The sequence below is a fragment of the Dendrobates tinctorius genome, unplaced genomic scaffold, assembly GCF_039654945.1.
Source record: "Dendrobates tinctorius isolate UK_male_01 unplaced genomic scaffold, ASM3965494v1 ptg000015l, whole genome shotgun sequence".
Lineage (NCBI taxonomy): Eukaryota > Metazoa > Chordata > Amphibia > Anura > Dendrobatidae > Dendrobates > Dendrobates tinctorius.
The window spans coordinates 40,405,386-40,422,695 of NW_027361683.1; the positions used below are offsets into that span (position 1 = coordinate 40,405,386).

General features: G+C 40.5%; 1 protein-coding gene across 2 annotated transcripts in view; it reads right to left on the minus strand.

The window, feature by feature from the left end:
* Positions 1 to 1,043: 1,043 nt before the first annotated feature.
* The window catches only part of SLC9A1 (solute carrier family 9 member A1), a 115,873-nt gene continuing 99,606 nt past the window's right edge, over positions 1,044 to 17,310 (minus strand). For both annotated transcript variants that reach the window (XM_073563982.1, XM_073563987.1), the window contains exons 9-12: positions 16,712 to 16,826; positions 16,503 to 16,604; positions 10,768 to 10,840; positions 1,044 to 2,404 (exon numbers count right to left, since the gene is read on the minus strand). In XM_073563982.1, the coding sequence (XP_073420083.1) occupies positions 2,127 to 2,404; positions 10,768 to 10,840; positions 16,503 to 16,604; positions 16,712 to 16,826 (568 nt within the window). In that variant the 3' untranslated portion in view covers positions 1,044 to 2,126. The remainder of the gene's footprint in view (positions 2,405 to 10,767; positions 10,841 to 16,502; positions 16,605 to 16,711; positions 16,827 to 17,310) is intronic.

Genomic DNA, 17,310 nt, shown 5'->3' on the forward strand with positions numbered 1-17,310 from the left:
AAAATTCTGTAAATTGCCTGAGGGTTAAAAATGCTCACTACAAGCCTAGATGAATTTCTCAAGAGGTAGTTTCCAAAACCGGGTCACTGGTTGTGGTTTCTGTTTTGGCAGATTCAAATGTGACAAGGCATCCAAAATCTATTCCAGCCAAAATTGCGTTCCAGAACTCAATTGCCGCTCCTTCCCTTCCAAGTCCTGCCCATGTGCCAAACAGTAGTTTTCCACCACAAACAAGGTATCCGTGTACTCAAGAGAAATCATATTACATATTTCAGGGTTCATTTTCTGCCATTACCCTTGTGAAAAGGAAAAATCTGGAGCTAAAGCAACCTTTTTGCAGGAAAATCGTATTTCTTTTATTTTCACTTCTCAATGTTATAAAATTCTGTGAAGCACCAGTCGGTTTAAGGTGCTCACCACACTATAGATAAGTTCCTTGAGGGGTGTAGTTTCCAAAATGGTGTCTCTTGTGGGGATAATTCCACCGTTTAGGCATATCAGGTGCTGTCCACTATCTATTCTAGCCAATTTTGCACTTCAAAAGTCAAATGGTGTTCTTTCCTTTCAGAGCCCTGCTGTGCACCCAAACAGAAGTTTTCCACCACATATGGGGTATCAGCATACGCGGGATAAACTGCACAATAAATTGTATGTTCCATTTTCTCTTGTTACCCTTTTGAAAATGAAAAATTTGGAGCTAAAGCAATATTTGTGGTCCCTAAAAAAAAATTGCTTTTGTAAACTAATGTTTTAAAAATGATGCTGATGTAAAGTAGACATGTGGGAAATGTTATTTATCTATTTTGTGTGGTGTAACTATCTGGTTGAAGGGCATAAAAATTTACCACTAACAAAGTACAATATGTCATGAAGAAACAGTCTCAGAATCAGTGGGATCCGTCGAATTGTTCCAGAGTTATTACCACAAAGTGACAGTGGTCAGAATTGAAAAAAATTGACCTGGTCAGGGGGGTGAAAACATGCTGAGGGGTGAAGGAGTTAAAGAAGTGTGGAAAATAAAAAAAAAAAGAAGAGACCTCTGATTAAAAATTATACATTTATTTACTAATTTTCAAATAAAAAAAAATTCTTTTATATAGTCCTTACTTATACAGACACTAGGAATTTATTCTATGTATAGAATGCCGTAAAAGCACTGTGTGTGGGAGAACTGTGCATGCAAAAGCATCTCTGCACACCCATGAATGTACACTTTTCCCGCACTCATCGGATACATTCTTCTATGTGCAGAGCAAAGGCACATGATGCATGCATGTATCTCCTTCACACTAGCGCTCACAAACATAGCACTATTATTGCACAATCATTTGTCTTCATCTGTAGAAGCAATTTTGCTGAAGAGGTGCTTGTTCCCGAAATGTGAGTGCAAACTAGCTGGCATTTTCTTAAGGGAGAATTGTCCCGTATGCAATCCATGTTGAAAGATCTGGAATCTGGTCATCTAGTTGGGTTTTAATACACATCCATTAATAATGACAAAACGTCACGCAAGGGTAAATAAAATGTGCCACTCTCGCAATGTGAATTGTACCCTAAGTAAAGGGAAGGTAAGCATACCTTGATGGTATACATATTTACTGCTGGTGTGTGGGATTCTAAGGGTTACGTTAGAGTGTATTAATGCTTATCATACATTCACATGAACAGAACCGGCAGCAAGGAAGCAAGCTTTAGTATCTTTCCTGAAGATAAAATGAATGTAAAACGTTTTCTGTGCATAAGATACAGTACCTTTGTGGACGCGACTAATGTACACAGAAGGAGTGTTATTTCTTATACCTCAGTGCTTGACATAAAACAGACTTGGGTCTGCTAACGCATGAATATTGATATAACAAGAGCATAAGACCTATCACCATGTAAAAAAATAAAATAAACTATTTAGGGCACCAAATATACAGAAATCCAAAGATCTTTGGTTCGAAATATAAAATAAAAAGTAATATATACAGATGTGGGAAAAAGGCAAATGAGAGCTTTAGCAACAGAAGAATAATAGAATAAATAGGTCTGGAATCAAAGAGTAAATGCAAAGAGGGAAGGAATGAGGAATATAAAATGACTATTGCCTGTGTGTCAATTGTGTCAGTCCAGTTACACACAGATTACTCCATTTTAGGCAGGAAAGGCTGGTTTTCCTCAGGCTGGGGTCCAGGATCACTCAAACATCTTTGTAAGCGTTGGGCATTAGGGTTTTCACTAGGATCAAACACATCATCTGCCCCAGGTGAAGGGGGCTCTCGGGCTACCATGGTGATGCCACCTTCATCATCAGCTTCCTCTTGGGTCTCATCAATAAGATCCATGGACTCCGGGGAAGCTGGGTCAATGGTGATTACTGGAAGATTCTCAGAATTTGACTTTGGATCATAAGCAATAGGATCTGAGTAGAAGAAAAATAAGTAGCAAAATGTAAGGCAATTTTCAGTAGTAATACAATGCAAGTAAAATGTATGTACATATAGTGCTTCTGATGCAGTTTCTGTGCCAAAATCCACCGTTTATACATCAGTACCTGTAAGCCAACGCCAGGAGTGGAACAATCAGAGGAAAAGTATAATAGAAACAGGTCACCACTTCTGTATTCATACTGATGTAAAAAGCTCACTAATTACGCAAAGTGTGCACCTGGACTAAAACAAGATTCCCATTAATGCTATCATCACATTTTTTAACAAGTGCTTTTTTTAAAGTATGTTAGAAAAAGTTTGTCACACCTTTGGTACATTTTCCACAGATTTTGCTTTTATTTGATGCATCTTTCGCTATGTTTCATTAACAAAGAAAAAATAAACACATCTTATTGCTAAATCTTCCATTATAATTAAAAATATCGCGCTGAAAAAAGGCATATAAAAGAAACATAACATACCCTAAGAATTTTCCATTTCAGTACAAGGTGCACTAATAAATCAGTAGAAGAGCTGCTAATTACTGAATTATCACGTTTATACACAACAAAATAAAATTTAGGGAACAGTTTGCATCCTAGATTCTAATAACCAACTATAATGGAATAAAACTTTGTCCAATTTTGGTTTGTGGACACTACTTTGATATGAGGTATTTTGTTGGTATGTGTAAAACGAAACAGAGCTTTAGGGTCCAATTCCCCCAACCAGTGCTGTCTCCAGGTTTTCGTGAGCTCCAGGGTAAAATTCTCAGCAGGCCCCTTTAATACATATCACAATTCATGATATACACAGATAAGAAATATATGTATAGTACAATGCCAAAGATCTCACCACTTCTTACATTACATAAGTCATATCTACTGTAGATTCTACAATAGCTCAGAAACAGGCGAATCCTCACAGTGCACAGCATATAGTGACTGCAGACTTATAAAATCAGACAGTATAGTCCCCCAAACAGAAATATGGGCACCACATAGTCCTCCATACAAAATGATGGGCCCCATATATCTAATATATAAAGCTCAAAGTGTGTGTGTGTGTGTGTGTGTGTGTGTGTGTGTGTGTGTGTGTGTGTGTATATATATATATATATGTGTGTATGTCCGGTATAGGCATCCGCACCGTCGCAGCTACAGCCACAAAATTTGGCAAAGTCACACGTCTGGACCCCGAGAGCGTCCTAAGCTATGTTGTGAGGTGAAATTTTAACCCCACGCGTTCCAATTCACCAAACAATTTTGCCCCTATCTACATACTGGGGGAAAAAGTGTGTGCGTGTCAAGCCCCGCCCCTCATTAAGATGTCACAATGCCCCTATTTGCATACTGGGGAAGCAGTGTGTGCGTATCAAGCCCCGCCCCTCATTATGATGTCACAACAGTTGCCATGGCGAAGCTGATGTCATCAAAGGTCGCAAGCCCCGCCGACGCTCATTATGATGTCATAATGGTTGACTATGAGATGGAGGATGTGTGATGGGTATATGGGCACTGGACTATGGGATGGAGGATATGTATGACGGGTATATGGGCTCGGGACTATGGTATGGCGGATGTGTATGACGGGTATATGGGCACTGGACTATGGGATGGAGGATATGTATGACGGGTATATGGGCACGGGACTATGGTATGGAGGATATGCATGACGGGTATATGGGCACGGGACTGTGGGATGGAGGATATATATGACGAGTATATGGGCACGGGACTATGGGATGGAGGATATGTATGACGAGTATATGGGCACGGGACTATGGGATGGAGGCTATGTATGACGGGTATATGGGCACGGGACTATGGGATGGAGGATGTGTGATGGGTATATGGGCACTCGACTATGGGATGGAGGATGTATGATGGGTATATGGGCACTCACTCGACTATGGGATGGAGGATGTGTATGATGGGTATATGGGCATGGGACTATGGGATGGAGAATATGTATGATGGGTATATGGGCATGGGACTATTGGATGGAGGATGGGTATATGGGCACTCGACTATGGGATGGAGGATATGTATGATGGGTATATGGGCACGGGACTATGGGATGGAGGATTATTATAATTTGTTATAACTAACCACAGTTAGTTACTATGCCCGGGCAGCACCGGGCTCTTCAGCTAGTTGCTCCATATAGTACATTGTGCCCCATACAGTATATTGGCCCCATATAATGCTTCAAACAGTATAATGGGTCCTATATATTGCCCCATACAGAATAATGACCCAACATAGTTCTCCATACAGTATAATGGGCCCCACATAGTCCTCCATACAGTATAATGGGCCCCATATATTGATCCATACAGTATAATGGCCCCATATATTGCTCAATACAGTATAATGGGCCCCATATATTGCTCCATACAGTATAATGGGCCCCATATAATGTTCCATACAATATACTGGGCCCATATAATGCTTATTACAGTATAATGGCCCAATATATTGCACCATACAGTATAATGGTTCCATACAGTATAACAGGCCATAAATATAGCTCCATACTGTAAAATGGGCCCAAAGATTGCTCCATACAGTATAACGGGCCCCATGTATTGCTCTATACAGTGTAGTGGCCCCATATATTGCTCCACAGTATATAATGGCCGCCATATAATGCTCCATACTAAAAAACAAAAAAAAACAAAAAACAAAAACAATCAAATACTCACCTCGTGTTCACCACAGGTCCAGTCTCCTCATAATCTTCTGACACTTTGCACTGCTCGACAGAGGGGGCGCTGTAATGACATCATTGCGCCCTAAGCCTGAGACATCAAAGAGTCAGAAAACGCTCAAGACACTAGAGATGTGGGGAACGAGGAAAGGCGAGTACTTGAGGGGTGGGTTGGTGCCAGCACTGGCACCGGGCTCCCCAGACTCATGGGCCCCATAGCGTGCCGGTGTCCCCAATGAGGAGTGCCCCCCTCTACCTCGTTCATCCAGGGCACCCGCACTTGGCCAGGAAGCGACTCCGGCTCTGCCCCAATGCACACATACCATTTTGTTAGAATTTGTTTTAAAAAGCCAGTTTATTGGATTTATTCTGCAACATGCAACTTAAACCCAACAGATTCTGTGAGTACCACATGGATGCAGGGTCAATATGACCTAGTTGTTCCACTTGAAGAGACAAGGTCGCAAAAGCCATAAAGATGGTGATGCGAAAGTGTTGGTGTCTGCACTTAATATGAGGTCTGGTCCTAGGTCTGAATTAATTTTAGTGTCTGGTTTTGGTTCTGAAGTGAATAAGCATTCCCATCTTGTAAAGTGATGTTATAATTACAAGAATATGGCTTCATTTATGATTAGGAGGGCTTCACCATTCCAAAGAATGAAGGAGCAAGTAAATTCAGGACTGCAGGATCTTCACAGCCATGATAAGTAAAAAATTTGAAGCACAGATCTATTCAAAAGAATTAGACTGGCTACAGTTTCTGGCACAGCCACTTGACCAAGAGCATGATGACCCTTTCATTCTTCGGATCAGTGGTGATTAAAAAGGTCAGACCCTCATCATCTTATTATAAAGTAATGGTATATTGTAGTGATATACTGACACTTTAGGAGATGGAAGAACCCTTCATGTCAGCAAAATTAGTTTTGGGGTCTGGTGTATGTATATGTATTTAGAGGTCACATGTGGCATGAAAAATGACTGCTGCTTCACCAATCACAGTGTTTGACAAGAGAGGGAAAGGGATGGAAAGAGACATCAGAGATATGCAGTCAAGTGTTTGCAGGGTTAAACACTAGCGATGAGTGAACATGCTTGGATAACGTGTTAGCCGAGTATCTTGGGCATGCTCGGCTAATATGTTGTTCAAGTCCCTGCGGCTGCATGATTTGTAGCCATTAGACAGCCTGAATACATGCGGGGATTGCCTGTTAGGCAATCCCCGCAGGTGTTGCTGCTGTCCAACAGCCTCAAAACATGTAGCTGCAGGGACATGAACATATTATCCAAGCATGCCCAAGATACTCGGCTAACACGTTATCCAAGCACGTTCACTCATAACTATTAACAGTTGCATAGAAAGTATAGTCTACTATGCTGTTCCATACATAAGGCCAAAGTAACCCTATGTACCATTTTCCAGTGTATTTCAGGAGCTAATTTTAGTATACACAGTAAATGTATGTTGCATACATCAGGTTGAAAATAGCTTTAGTCCCAGTATAATTTGAATTTTGTTATTCAGGTACACAAGATCTGTTAATTACCACTGTTCTAGAACAGGTTAAGGTAGCAGTCCGAGGACAGCGGCAAAAAAGTTGGGTAATAGGATTCCACCCCAATTAGCAAAGTGGAGGATTGCCTGTATATAAATGATATTTTGTCCAGAATTATCATGTAATGCTGGATTAAATAGTAATCATTTCAAGATGATTCAAGGAACTTTAGTAATGCGTACACACAACGCAACTTCAAAAAGTTTGGCCACTGTGTAAAATGTAAAGAAAACAAGAATACAATTATTTGGAAATCTCATAGCCATACTGCATTAAAATCAGAACATAAAATACATACAAGAAGATGAGAGCTAGGTTTTTAAAATTTTACGGAAACAAGTCTAATAACTCTTAGAAATTTACGGCAGCAACACATCTCAAACCTAGGACAGGCCATGTTTACCATTGTGTGGCATCCCCTCTTTACAAGTCTGCAAATGTCTGGGAAGTGAGGAGACCAATTGCTGGAGATTTCAGAGATGAATATTGTCCCATTCCCATCTGATGTAGGATTCCAGCTGTTTAACAGTCATGGTGCACGATACATCTTTAACTTGCATTTGTGGATTGCACAGAAAACTGTGTTCACAGACAATGATTTCTGGAAGCATTCCTGAGTCCATGCAGTGATCGGCCTGTTTTTAACCCCTTTACCATCAAGGGTGGTTTGCACATTCATGACCGGGCCAATTTTTACAATTCTGACCACTGTCCCTTTATGAGGTAATAACTCTGGAACGCTTCCATGGATCCTGGTGATTCTGACATTGTTTTCTTGTGACATATTGTACTTCATGTTAGTTGTAAAATTTCATTCATATAACTTGTGTTTATTTGTGAAAAAAATGGAAATTTGGCGAAAATTTTGCAATTTTTCAACTTTGAATTTTTATGCCCTTAAATCACAGAGATATGGGACACAAAAAACTTAATAAATAACATTTCCCACATGTTTACTTTACATCAGCACAATTTTGGAACCAAATTTTTTTTTTTTTTTTTAGGACGTTATAAGGGTTAAGTGTTGACCAGCGATTTCTCATTTTTACACCACCATTTTATTATAGGGACCACATCACATTTGAAGTTACTTTGAGGGGTCTATATGATAGAAAATACCCAAAAGTGACACCATTCTAAAAACTGCACCCCTCAAGGTACTCAAAACCACATTCAAGAAGTTTATTAACCCTTCAAGTGCTTCACAGGAATTTTTTGAATGTTAAAAAAAATTGGATCTGAAGTAATTTTTTTTTTCTATTTTACCAAGGGTAACAGGAGAATCTGTCCTGGGTACGCAGATACCTGATATGTCGGGGGAACCACTGTTTCGGCGCATGGCAGAGCTCGGAAGGGAAGGAGCGCCGATTGACTTTAACGCAAAATTGGCTGGAATTGAGATTGGATGCCATGTCGCGTTTGGAGAGCCCCTGATGTGCCTAAACAGTGGAAATCCCCCCACAAGTGACCCCATTTTGGAAACTAGACCCCTCAAGGAACTTATCTAGATGTGTGGTGAGCACTTTGAACCCCCAAGTGCTTCACAGAAGTTTATAACGCCCGGGCGTGAAAATAAAAAAATCATATTTTTTCCCACAAAAATGATATTTTTGCACCCAAATTGTTATTTTCCTAAGGGTAACAGGAGAAATTGGACCCTAAAAGTTGTTGTACAATTTGTCCTGAGTACGCGATACCCCATATGTGGGAGAAAACTACTGTATAGGCACACGTTGGGGCTCAGAAGGGAAGTAGTGACGTTTTGGAATGCAGACTTTGATGGAATGGTCTGTGGGTGTCATGTTGCGTTTGGAGAGCCCCCGATGTGCCTAAACAGTGGACCCCCCCCAAGTGACCCCATTTTGGAAACTAGACCCCCCAAGGAACTTATCTAGATGTGTGGTGAGCACTTTGAACCCCCGTGCTTCACAGAAGTTTATAACATAGATCCATAAAAATGGAAAAAAAAAAAAAAATTCCACAAAAATTATCTTTTTGACCCCAATTTTTTATTTTCCCAAGGTTAGCAGGAGAAATTGGACCCCAAAAGTTGTTGTGCAATTTGTCCTGAGTAGGCTGATACCCCATATGTGGGAGAAAACTACTGTTTGGGCGCGTGGCAGAGCTTGGAAGGGAAGGAGCACCGTTTGACTTTTTCAATGCAGGATTGGCTGGAATTGAGATCAGACTCCATGTTGCGTTTGGAGAGCCCCTGATGTGCCTGAACAGTGGAAACCCTCCAATTCTAACTCCAACCCTAACCCCAACACACCCCTAACGGGAAAATGAAAATACATTTTTTTTAATTTTATTATTTTTCCCTAATTAAGGGGGTGATGAAAGGGAGTTTGATTTACTATTTATAGCGGGTTTTTATGTTTGGCAGCTGTCACTCTAAAAGACGCTTTTTATTGCAAAAAATAGTTTTAGCATTACCACATTTTGAGAGCTATAATTTTACTTTTTTGCAGGACGAGTTGATGTTTTTATTGGTACCATTTTCGGCACATGACATTTTTTGATCGCTTTTTATTTCGATTTTTGGGAGGCAGAATGAACAAACCAGCAATTCATGAATTTCTTTTTTGGGGGGGGGGGGTGCGTGTACACCGTTCCACGTGCGGTAAAATTGATGAAGCAGTTTTATTCTTCGAGTCAGTGTGATTACAGCGATATCTCATTTATATCATTTTTTTATGTTTTGGTGCTTTTATACAATAAAAAACAATTTTATATAAAACATTATTTTTGCATCGCTTTATTCTGCGAACTATAACTTTATTTTTCCCGCTGATGACGCTGTATGGCGTCTTGTTTTTTGTGGGACAGTTATTTATATCCATCTTTTTGATTGCGTGTTATTTGTTCGGTGGTTTGATGCTAAAGCATTGTTTTTGCCTTTTTTTTTTGAAGGGGTTCAACTAAAGGGTTTAACTAGTGGGACAGTTTTATAGGGTGGGTCGTTACGGACGTGGCAATACTAAATATGTGCACTCTTGTTTTAATAATTAGAGAATTTTTTTATTATTATTTATTTAGGAATTTAAAAATTATTTTTACACATGTAATTTTTTTTTTTTTTTTTTTTATTACATTGTCCCGGTCTGACAGGCTCTGCAGTTGGGAGAGAGCAGGCACTGAGAAGCCACCTCCCTGCACGACCAGGAAGGCCCCTGCAGCCATTTTGGATCCGGGGGCCTGCAGGGAGGAGGCCCTCGGAACAACGCGAGCACATCGCGTTGTTCCGTGGGTGTCAAGGAAGCACGCAGGGAGCCCCCTCCCTGCTTGATTTTTTTCCTATGCCCCCGGTACACTGCGATCATGTTTGATCGCAGTGTGCCAGGGGTTAATGTGCCGGGAGCGGTCCGCTCCCGCTGTGTGTCAGCTGTAATAAGCTGACACCTGTCCGCGATCAGCTGCGCTCCCCCCATGAGCGCATCTGATCACTATGACGTACTATCCATTCCATGGGAATTAAGACCCAGGGCACATGAACAGGATAGTACGTCATATGTCAGGAAGGGGTTAATGCAGTGCCGACTGAGGGCTCACAGATCATTAAGCATCCAATATTGGAAGTCGACCCTCTCCCTTATGCACATGGGTTTCTCCAGAATCTCAATCTTTTGTCATTATGTACTGTAGATGGAATATTCAAAGTCTTTGCCATTTTATGCTATGAAACCTTTTTCTTAAATGTTTCCACAATTTTAGGTGTAGTTGTTCAGATTGGTAAACCTCTTGCCATTTTTGCTTCTCAGAGACTCAGACTCTCTAAGGTGCTCAGTTGAAAATTAACCCTCCAGCTATTTTTCATAAGTACCACTTGTTTTTTCCAACTATGTTGACCCTGTCCCTACATTTTTGAGATGTATTGCTACCATCAATTTCTAAGGGAGTTAACTTTTGCAAATTAAATGTCTAACTTTCACCTTCTGATCTGTTTTATATGTTCTGCTTTGGATAAAACATGGCTAAGAGAGATTTCCTAATCATCACATTATTTTCTTTCCATTTTACAGTGGTCCAACTCTTTTGGGATTATTATAATTTCATATACCAGATATAATTTTCATCTAAACACTCACCGGAACCAACACGTGCTCTGGAAAGAGTAGGTGAATCCAACTTGTGAGCAGGAACAGTTAAATAATTAGCAGCCTGAAACAAATAGAGGAAAACAATTCACTTAATTTAATTATTTAAATGGTGATCTTTGTCACAGATGTAATGGAAAAAAGGGACCAAAACCCATAAAGTCATCACATAAGAGGGTACGTGTCACCCTAAAATTGATGATTAAAGCATGGCTTCATCAGGAATTGAAGAAAACAACAGCTAGCACTCAAAAAACCATTACATTACCCCTACTTAGCTAGGACCCCCTGCTATGAACAGGCAATTAAAGTCTGTTAGCTGATAGACAGCAGACACAAAGTCCAGGCACAGTGTATACAAGTGCATAACTAACAAAAATATTTAAAGGGAACTGGTCACATTGTTTTCGCTATTAAAACTGGCCCCAGTGTGTTGCTAGTCATGCAATGTGCATTACTGGTGTTCTCAAGCATAACGGTGTAGTATTCATTCCATAAAATCACTTTATATAGTTATATTCTACCTTGCCTTTCAGTCATGGGGTGGACTTCTGTTGGTTTCAGTCACAGACTCGTCATCTTATCCACGCCCAAGCACTTTGATTGATCTACAGTACTGGCCCGACGTCACAGGAATTTTCTCTGCAATCCAGAGCTTACACAGTGATGAGCAGCTCCCCGGGCATGCGCACTGAATATGGGAGTAAATGCTCCAGAGCCCATGCGAGTCACTGGCTTTGTGATGTTGCAATTTTGAACTGCATGAATGTGGTATGTGCGCTGTCTCCCCGCAGCAACGGACTGTCTCCGCTGCTGCTCCAGAGCATGCACACACAGTAAATGAAGCTGGGGACATACACCGAGATTCAGTGTGCAAGCCCGAGGAGTGCATCACTGTGCAAGCATGGGATTACAGAGAAGATTCCAGTGAAGTCAGGGTAGCACTGCAGATTAAAGTGTGTGGTCATAGATAAGATGACGAGACCGTGACTGGAACAACAGAAGCCCACCCCTATGACTGACAGACAAGGTAGAATAACACAAAGTGATTTTTTGGAATGAACAATGCACAGTTTTGCTAATAATAATAATCTTTATTTTTATATAGAGCTAACATATTAAGCAGCGCTTTACAGTTTGCACATATTTTCATCACTGTCCCCGATGGGGCTCACAATCTAAATTCCCTATCAGTATGTCTTTAGAATGTGGGAGGAAACCGGAGTAGCCGGAGGAAACCCACGCAAACACGGGGAGAACATACAAACTCCTTGCAGATGTTGTCCTTGGTGGGATTCAAACCCAGGACTCCAGTGCTGCAAGGCTACAGCGCTAACCACTGAGCCACCGTGCTGCCCTATATATTAGTCATGCACAGTTCATCACTATCACCACACTGGGGACTGTTTAACAGCGAAAAACAACGTGCTACTGCTAGGTTCCCTTTAGCCTCTTTCTCGTCCAGTATCTTTTCCTAGTCAAACACGCTGTCATTACCCCTTTACTTACAAATAACATCCCTCGACCAGAACTGCGCTACTAACTGCAGACCAGTCTCTAATCTTCCTTTCATTTCCAATCTCCTGGAACACTTGGGTCCATGCTAGTATAACCTACTATCTCTCAAATACCTGTTCTGGACACTTTACAATCTGGTTTCTACTCTTTACACTCTATATAAAACTGCCCTCGATAAAGTCTCTAATGATCTACTAAACAGCGAAATCTAATAGCCACTACTCCTTGCTGATCTCTCTGCAGCATTCGACACTGGATCACCAGCTCCTCCTCACTATGCTCCGCTCCATCGGCCTCAATGTACCTCTTTGACCACTCCTTCACTGTATCTTTTGCGGTCTCTTACTCTTCTAATCATTACCTTACTATAGGGGTTCTGCAAGCCTTAGTTCTAGGCCCCTTCCTCTATCTATGGACAGACCTAATTGGAAAATCCATAAGCAGATTTGGTTTCCAGGATCATATCTATGCTGATGGCACCCAATTATGGACGACATCTCCTGACATAACCACTACCTTAATACAAAATACCAGGAATTGTCTGCTGTCTCCAACATCATGCCCTCACTATCTGAAACACTCTACAAAACTGAACTGCTAGTGTTTTCCTCCCTCTAGTAACAGACTTATACCCGATATTGCCATTGCTCCCGAGAAGCATGCTCACCGTCTTACGAGTTATATTTGACATAGAACTTTTCTTCATTCCTTATATCTAATCACTCACTTGCTCATGTTACAGCATCTAAAAAACATCTCCAGAATCCAAACTTTTCTCACTTTTGAAATAGCAAAAACTCTTAATGTCGCTCTTTTTCATTCTTCGTCTGGACTACTGCAACTCTCTACTGATTGTTCTTCTCTCTAACCAAACTTTCTCCTCTCCATTCATCCTGAGTGTAGCAACCACGGTTGTATTTGTCTAGCCACTTCACCGATGCATCCACTTTGGGACAGTCATTGCACTGGTTGCCCATTCGGCATTCGCTACAGTATGCAATACAAACTTCACTCAAACAGCTCTCCACAATTCTGCACCATCCTCTCTCATCTGTCCATCACCCTACCAGTGATCTATGCTCCACAACTAATCTAAGACTAACATCCTTCATAATCCGAACCTTCCAATTCCGTCTCCAAGATTTCTCTAGTGTTGCACCAGTTTTATCGAATGTACTATCCCAGACAAAAAGACTAATACCTACCTTCCACATTTTTAAGCGTGCTTTAAAAATACATCTCTTTAGACGGACCTATAACCTCAGTTCATTAACCCAACTCTCCGCTGTTCCTCCTTTCTAAATTTTCATCAGAATATGGTTCTTCCTATTCATCTGTCACCGCATTCTCCATGCATCCAATAGCACTTGTTAACTGTACTTAGATATTGGGTGATGACCGGATCATGCTGCTTATTTGACATGCCCTATTTATCACGATGGCTGGACCATACATGACAAGACATGATGTCTTTATTGCTTGCATATGTCCCCACTTAATTATAAAGTGTTGCCGCTATACATTATATTTTTCGGATTAGAAAGCGCACTTTTTCCGCTTTAAATTTGAGAGAAAAATGGGGGTGCGACTTATAATCCAAATTTAGCTTACCAAGAGATCTCTATCTGCGCATGTGCCGCCAGAGGTGGCCATTTTCCTCAAGTCCACTGTCAGGAATTCAATGGGAAGAGCGGGGACTCCGCTCACCGCCAACATTTGCTGAAAGCCCAGGACCCTAAAATTTGGCATGCTTGCATCTTATGGTCCAGTGTATCTTATAGTCCACACAATACGGTAAATAAAAATATTATAAGTTGTGGAGAAACAACACTTTTCACCCAAGTGGTAACTTTTTGTCTTCCAAGAGAATTATTTCAGACACTTTGGAACCGGATTACAGTAATGAATATTGTTTTTTTATGACAGGCATAGGTCCTACAGTTATGGGAGACACATTTTCGGCACTGTGACGAAGCGGCGAACGTAACACTTTTACTTAATTGGGCCGCATGCGCATCAGTCCCAAATTAATATCAATATATAGGCCATAATTCCTAGCTATAGGAAGCTAAAATCAAGATAGAAAATATGGCATCAATATCTCCAATCGGGACATGCAGGTAGGCAGATATCCTGAAAATTGGGTATGTCACTGTTTTGGGACCTAGTCACATCCAGGGCTGTGGAGTCGGTAAGCCAAACCTGCGACTCCAACTCCGACTCCTCAATTTCCCTTACACCGACTCCACGACTCCGACTCCCACACATATTGCTTATATTTAAATGAAAAATTTATTGTAGTACAATGTGAACCTCAGACATTTAATCATTTTTATGATCCAATAATCAAGATATTTAGATAGAACAGGATATATATTGGTGTACTACCCGGTTTTCATTCTTTTTGGTACAGATATGATATGGATAGACAGATATGGATAAATGGATAGATAGAGCAGATTTCTAATCTGCTTTTGCTATTGAAAACATTATCTATGAGCTCAAAAACCTTTCAGGTGATGCGGTTTTTTAGAAAGATGATCAGCTTTTGCAGCTGAAAAACGTATCCTCAAAAAACACAGGAAAAACGCTGTGTGTGAATGTAGCCTTAGATCAGGAATAGAACAGCCATTTATAGGACATTTCATAACTTTCCCAAACTCCTATGAAAAAATATTCAGCACATCCTGCATTGAATTACTGTACCCAATTTATTATATATTTTAGGAGTCGGAGTCGGTCCATTTTATACCGACTCCAACTCCACCAAAATGAGCACCGACTCCGACTCCACGACTCCGACTCCACAGCCCTGGTCACATCACATAGACCAGCCCCCATATGAGCTCACCAAGGAGAGGTATGTGGGAGTGAGTGACTTATTTATTAAAAACAGATTCTGAATTATAATCATTGTCCAGTTCTAGAAGATAAAGCTTGCTGTAGGATTGTTCCATTTTCCTAATCGGAGTGCTTCCCTCTGCTAAGATTTGCACCATTTCTGTGACATCGGGTCTAGTATTTTTCTTTTGCTATCCTTTTTATTTTATGTGATTGTATACACTGTATTGTTTTGTCCCCTTTGGTAACATCTTTTGTATATTTTTATAAACACTGCCTACTTTATGGATTAAATATACAAAACGTAATAACTGTTTCTCTTGATCTATAAACCGCATGCATGAAGCCATATGCTACCCATAACAAACGTTCAATCAGCCTGTATAAATGATTCGTGGTGGCATCTAGTTTACCTTGGGTTACTGAAGAGCTCGATAGTGACTGATTCCTTGAAATCGGAGGTGTATATACTATACGTTCACTGTGAGCTGCTCAATATCCGGTCAAACAGTGAAAGCAGCAGTGGCCTTGTCCATCAGTCAATTGCGACGATGATTGTGGAGGCAGCACAGATTGGGTTCATGTCGAATTGGTGGCAGAGGGGGGTTATCTACAAGGTCCCCTGGCTGTTCCTCTGACAGTCTTAAGGGTGCTTTACACATAGCGATATCGCTAAAGCATCACCGATTTTGTGACGCAGCAGTGATATTGCTAGCGATATCGCTACATGTGATACTCCGAGCCGGTCGGAGGTGAGTATCACATGTAGCGATATCGCTAGTGATATCGCTGCTGTGTCACAAAATCGGTGATGCTTTAGCGATATCGCTATGTGTAAAGGGCCCTTAACATTTTATTCTCTCCATCAAGTACACATTCAGAAATTTGTCAACATCATAATGGCAAAGACATCTATTCAATATTTCCACTGCAACTTTCTTAATTTATGTATTATGTTTTGCTGTTTGCACATTTCTAGAACTACAGTTTACCACTAATTGGATAACTGATGCTTAAATTTACAGTTATATCTGGTAAAAAAAATTTTTAGGTTAAAAGAACTGGTACTAATGTTTTAAAAATGCAAATATGCAATATACTCCATCCCTTGCCATCCTTTGTAGACTGTAAGCCCTCGGAGGCAGGGTCCTCTCTCTTCCCGTACCAGTCTGTGACACCTTTTTATACATTATTATGTATACCCCTTTTAACATGGAATAAATGACGCTATAATAATAATACTCAAAATTCAATAGCCTTCTGTGCCATCAAATCACACTGATCCTATCTGCTTTTCAAACAAGACAATGTGATGTGCATAGCAAAGTCTTTTTAGATTTTGAATTCAGAATTAATTTTTCACTTACCCGTTGATCCCTGTTATGCATTTTTTGCCTTCTGAGTAACATCTGGTTCCACACATCTTCATATGGATCAGCAACCAATGTGTGCCGATTGTAAGAGCGCAGCTACAAGTGGATTAACAAAATAAAACTTTTTAGTGCAGGAAATTTGAGGGGCTGAATATCGGATATAAATAGAACAAAATAATCTAAATCTTTTAAAATCATCTCACCCTCTGTCGAGTTTTCTGTAAATTGTTGCGGAGTATCTTGCGGATCTCCTCTTCTTTTACTTTGGATAGCGTTGGAATAACCCTATCTGATAACTTAGGCTTTGGCTGAATATTCCTGCACAGAAAGATTTGTAAGAATCCATACACAAACTCTTAATAAATACTGGTTTATGTCAATGGGACGCGCACAAATTAGGTTTGGGAAACCCTTTTCTGCCAAGGGCCACTTGCATATTTATAAACTCACTCATGTGCGGTACAAAATTATCTACTTGAAAACGATCCTGCTATGTTTGGTCAAACAATTAGCTTGCCCCTAATGTGATGACTGGAGCCGCTTCTCTTTGGTGCAGCTGTGATGTTAGGTGGTATTGATTATGCTGCTACTCAAATGCTTTTCCAGGTCTGGAGCGCACGTAAAAGGGGCATTTCCCATCTCCAAGATCCTATCCCAATATGTAGTATGTGTAATAATAATAATATTAGCAAATACCTCCAATTACAAATGTATAGTTTTTCTGACTAGTCATGTCTCTTTCCTCATGTGCAGGCATTGCAGGATCTTAGGTATCCATGGTTACAGCAACTGATTTAGTGAC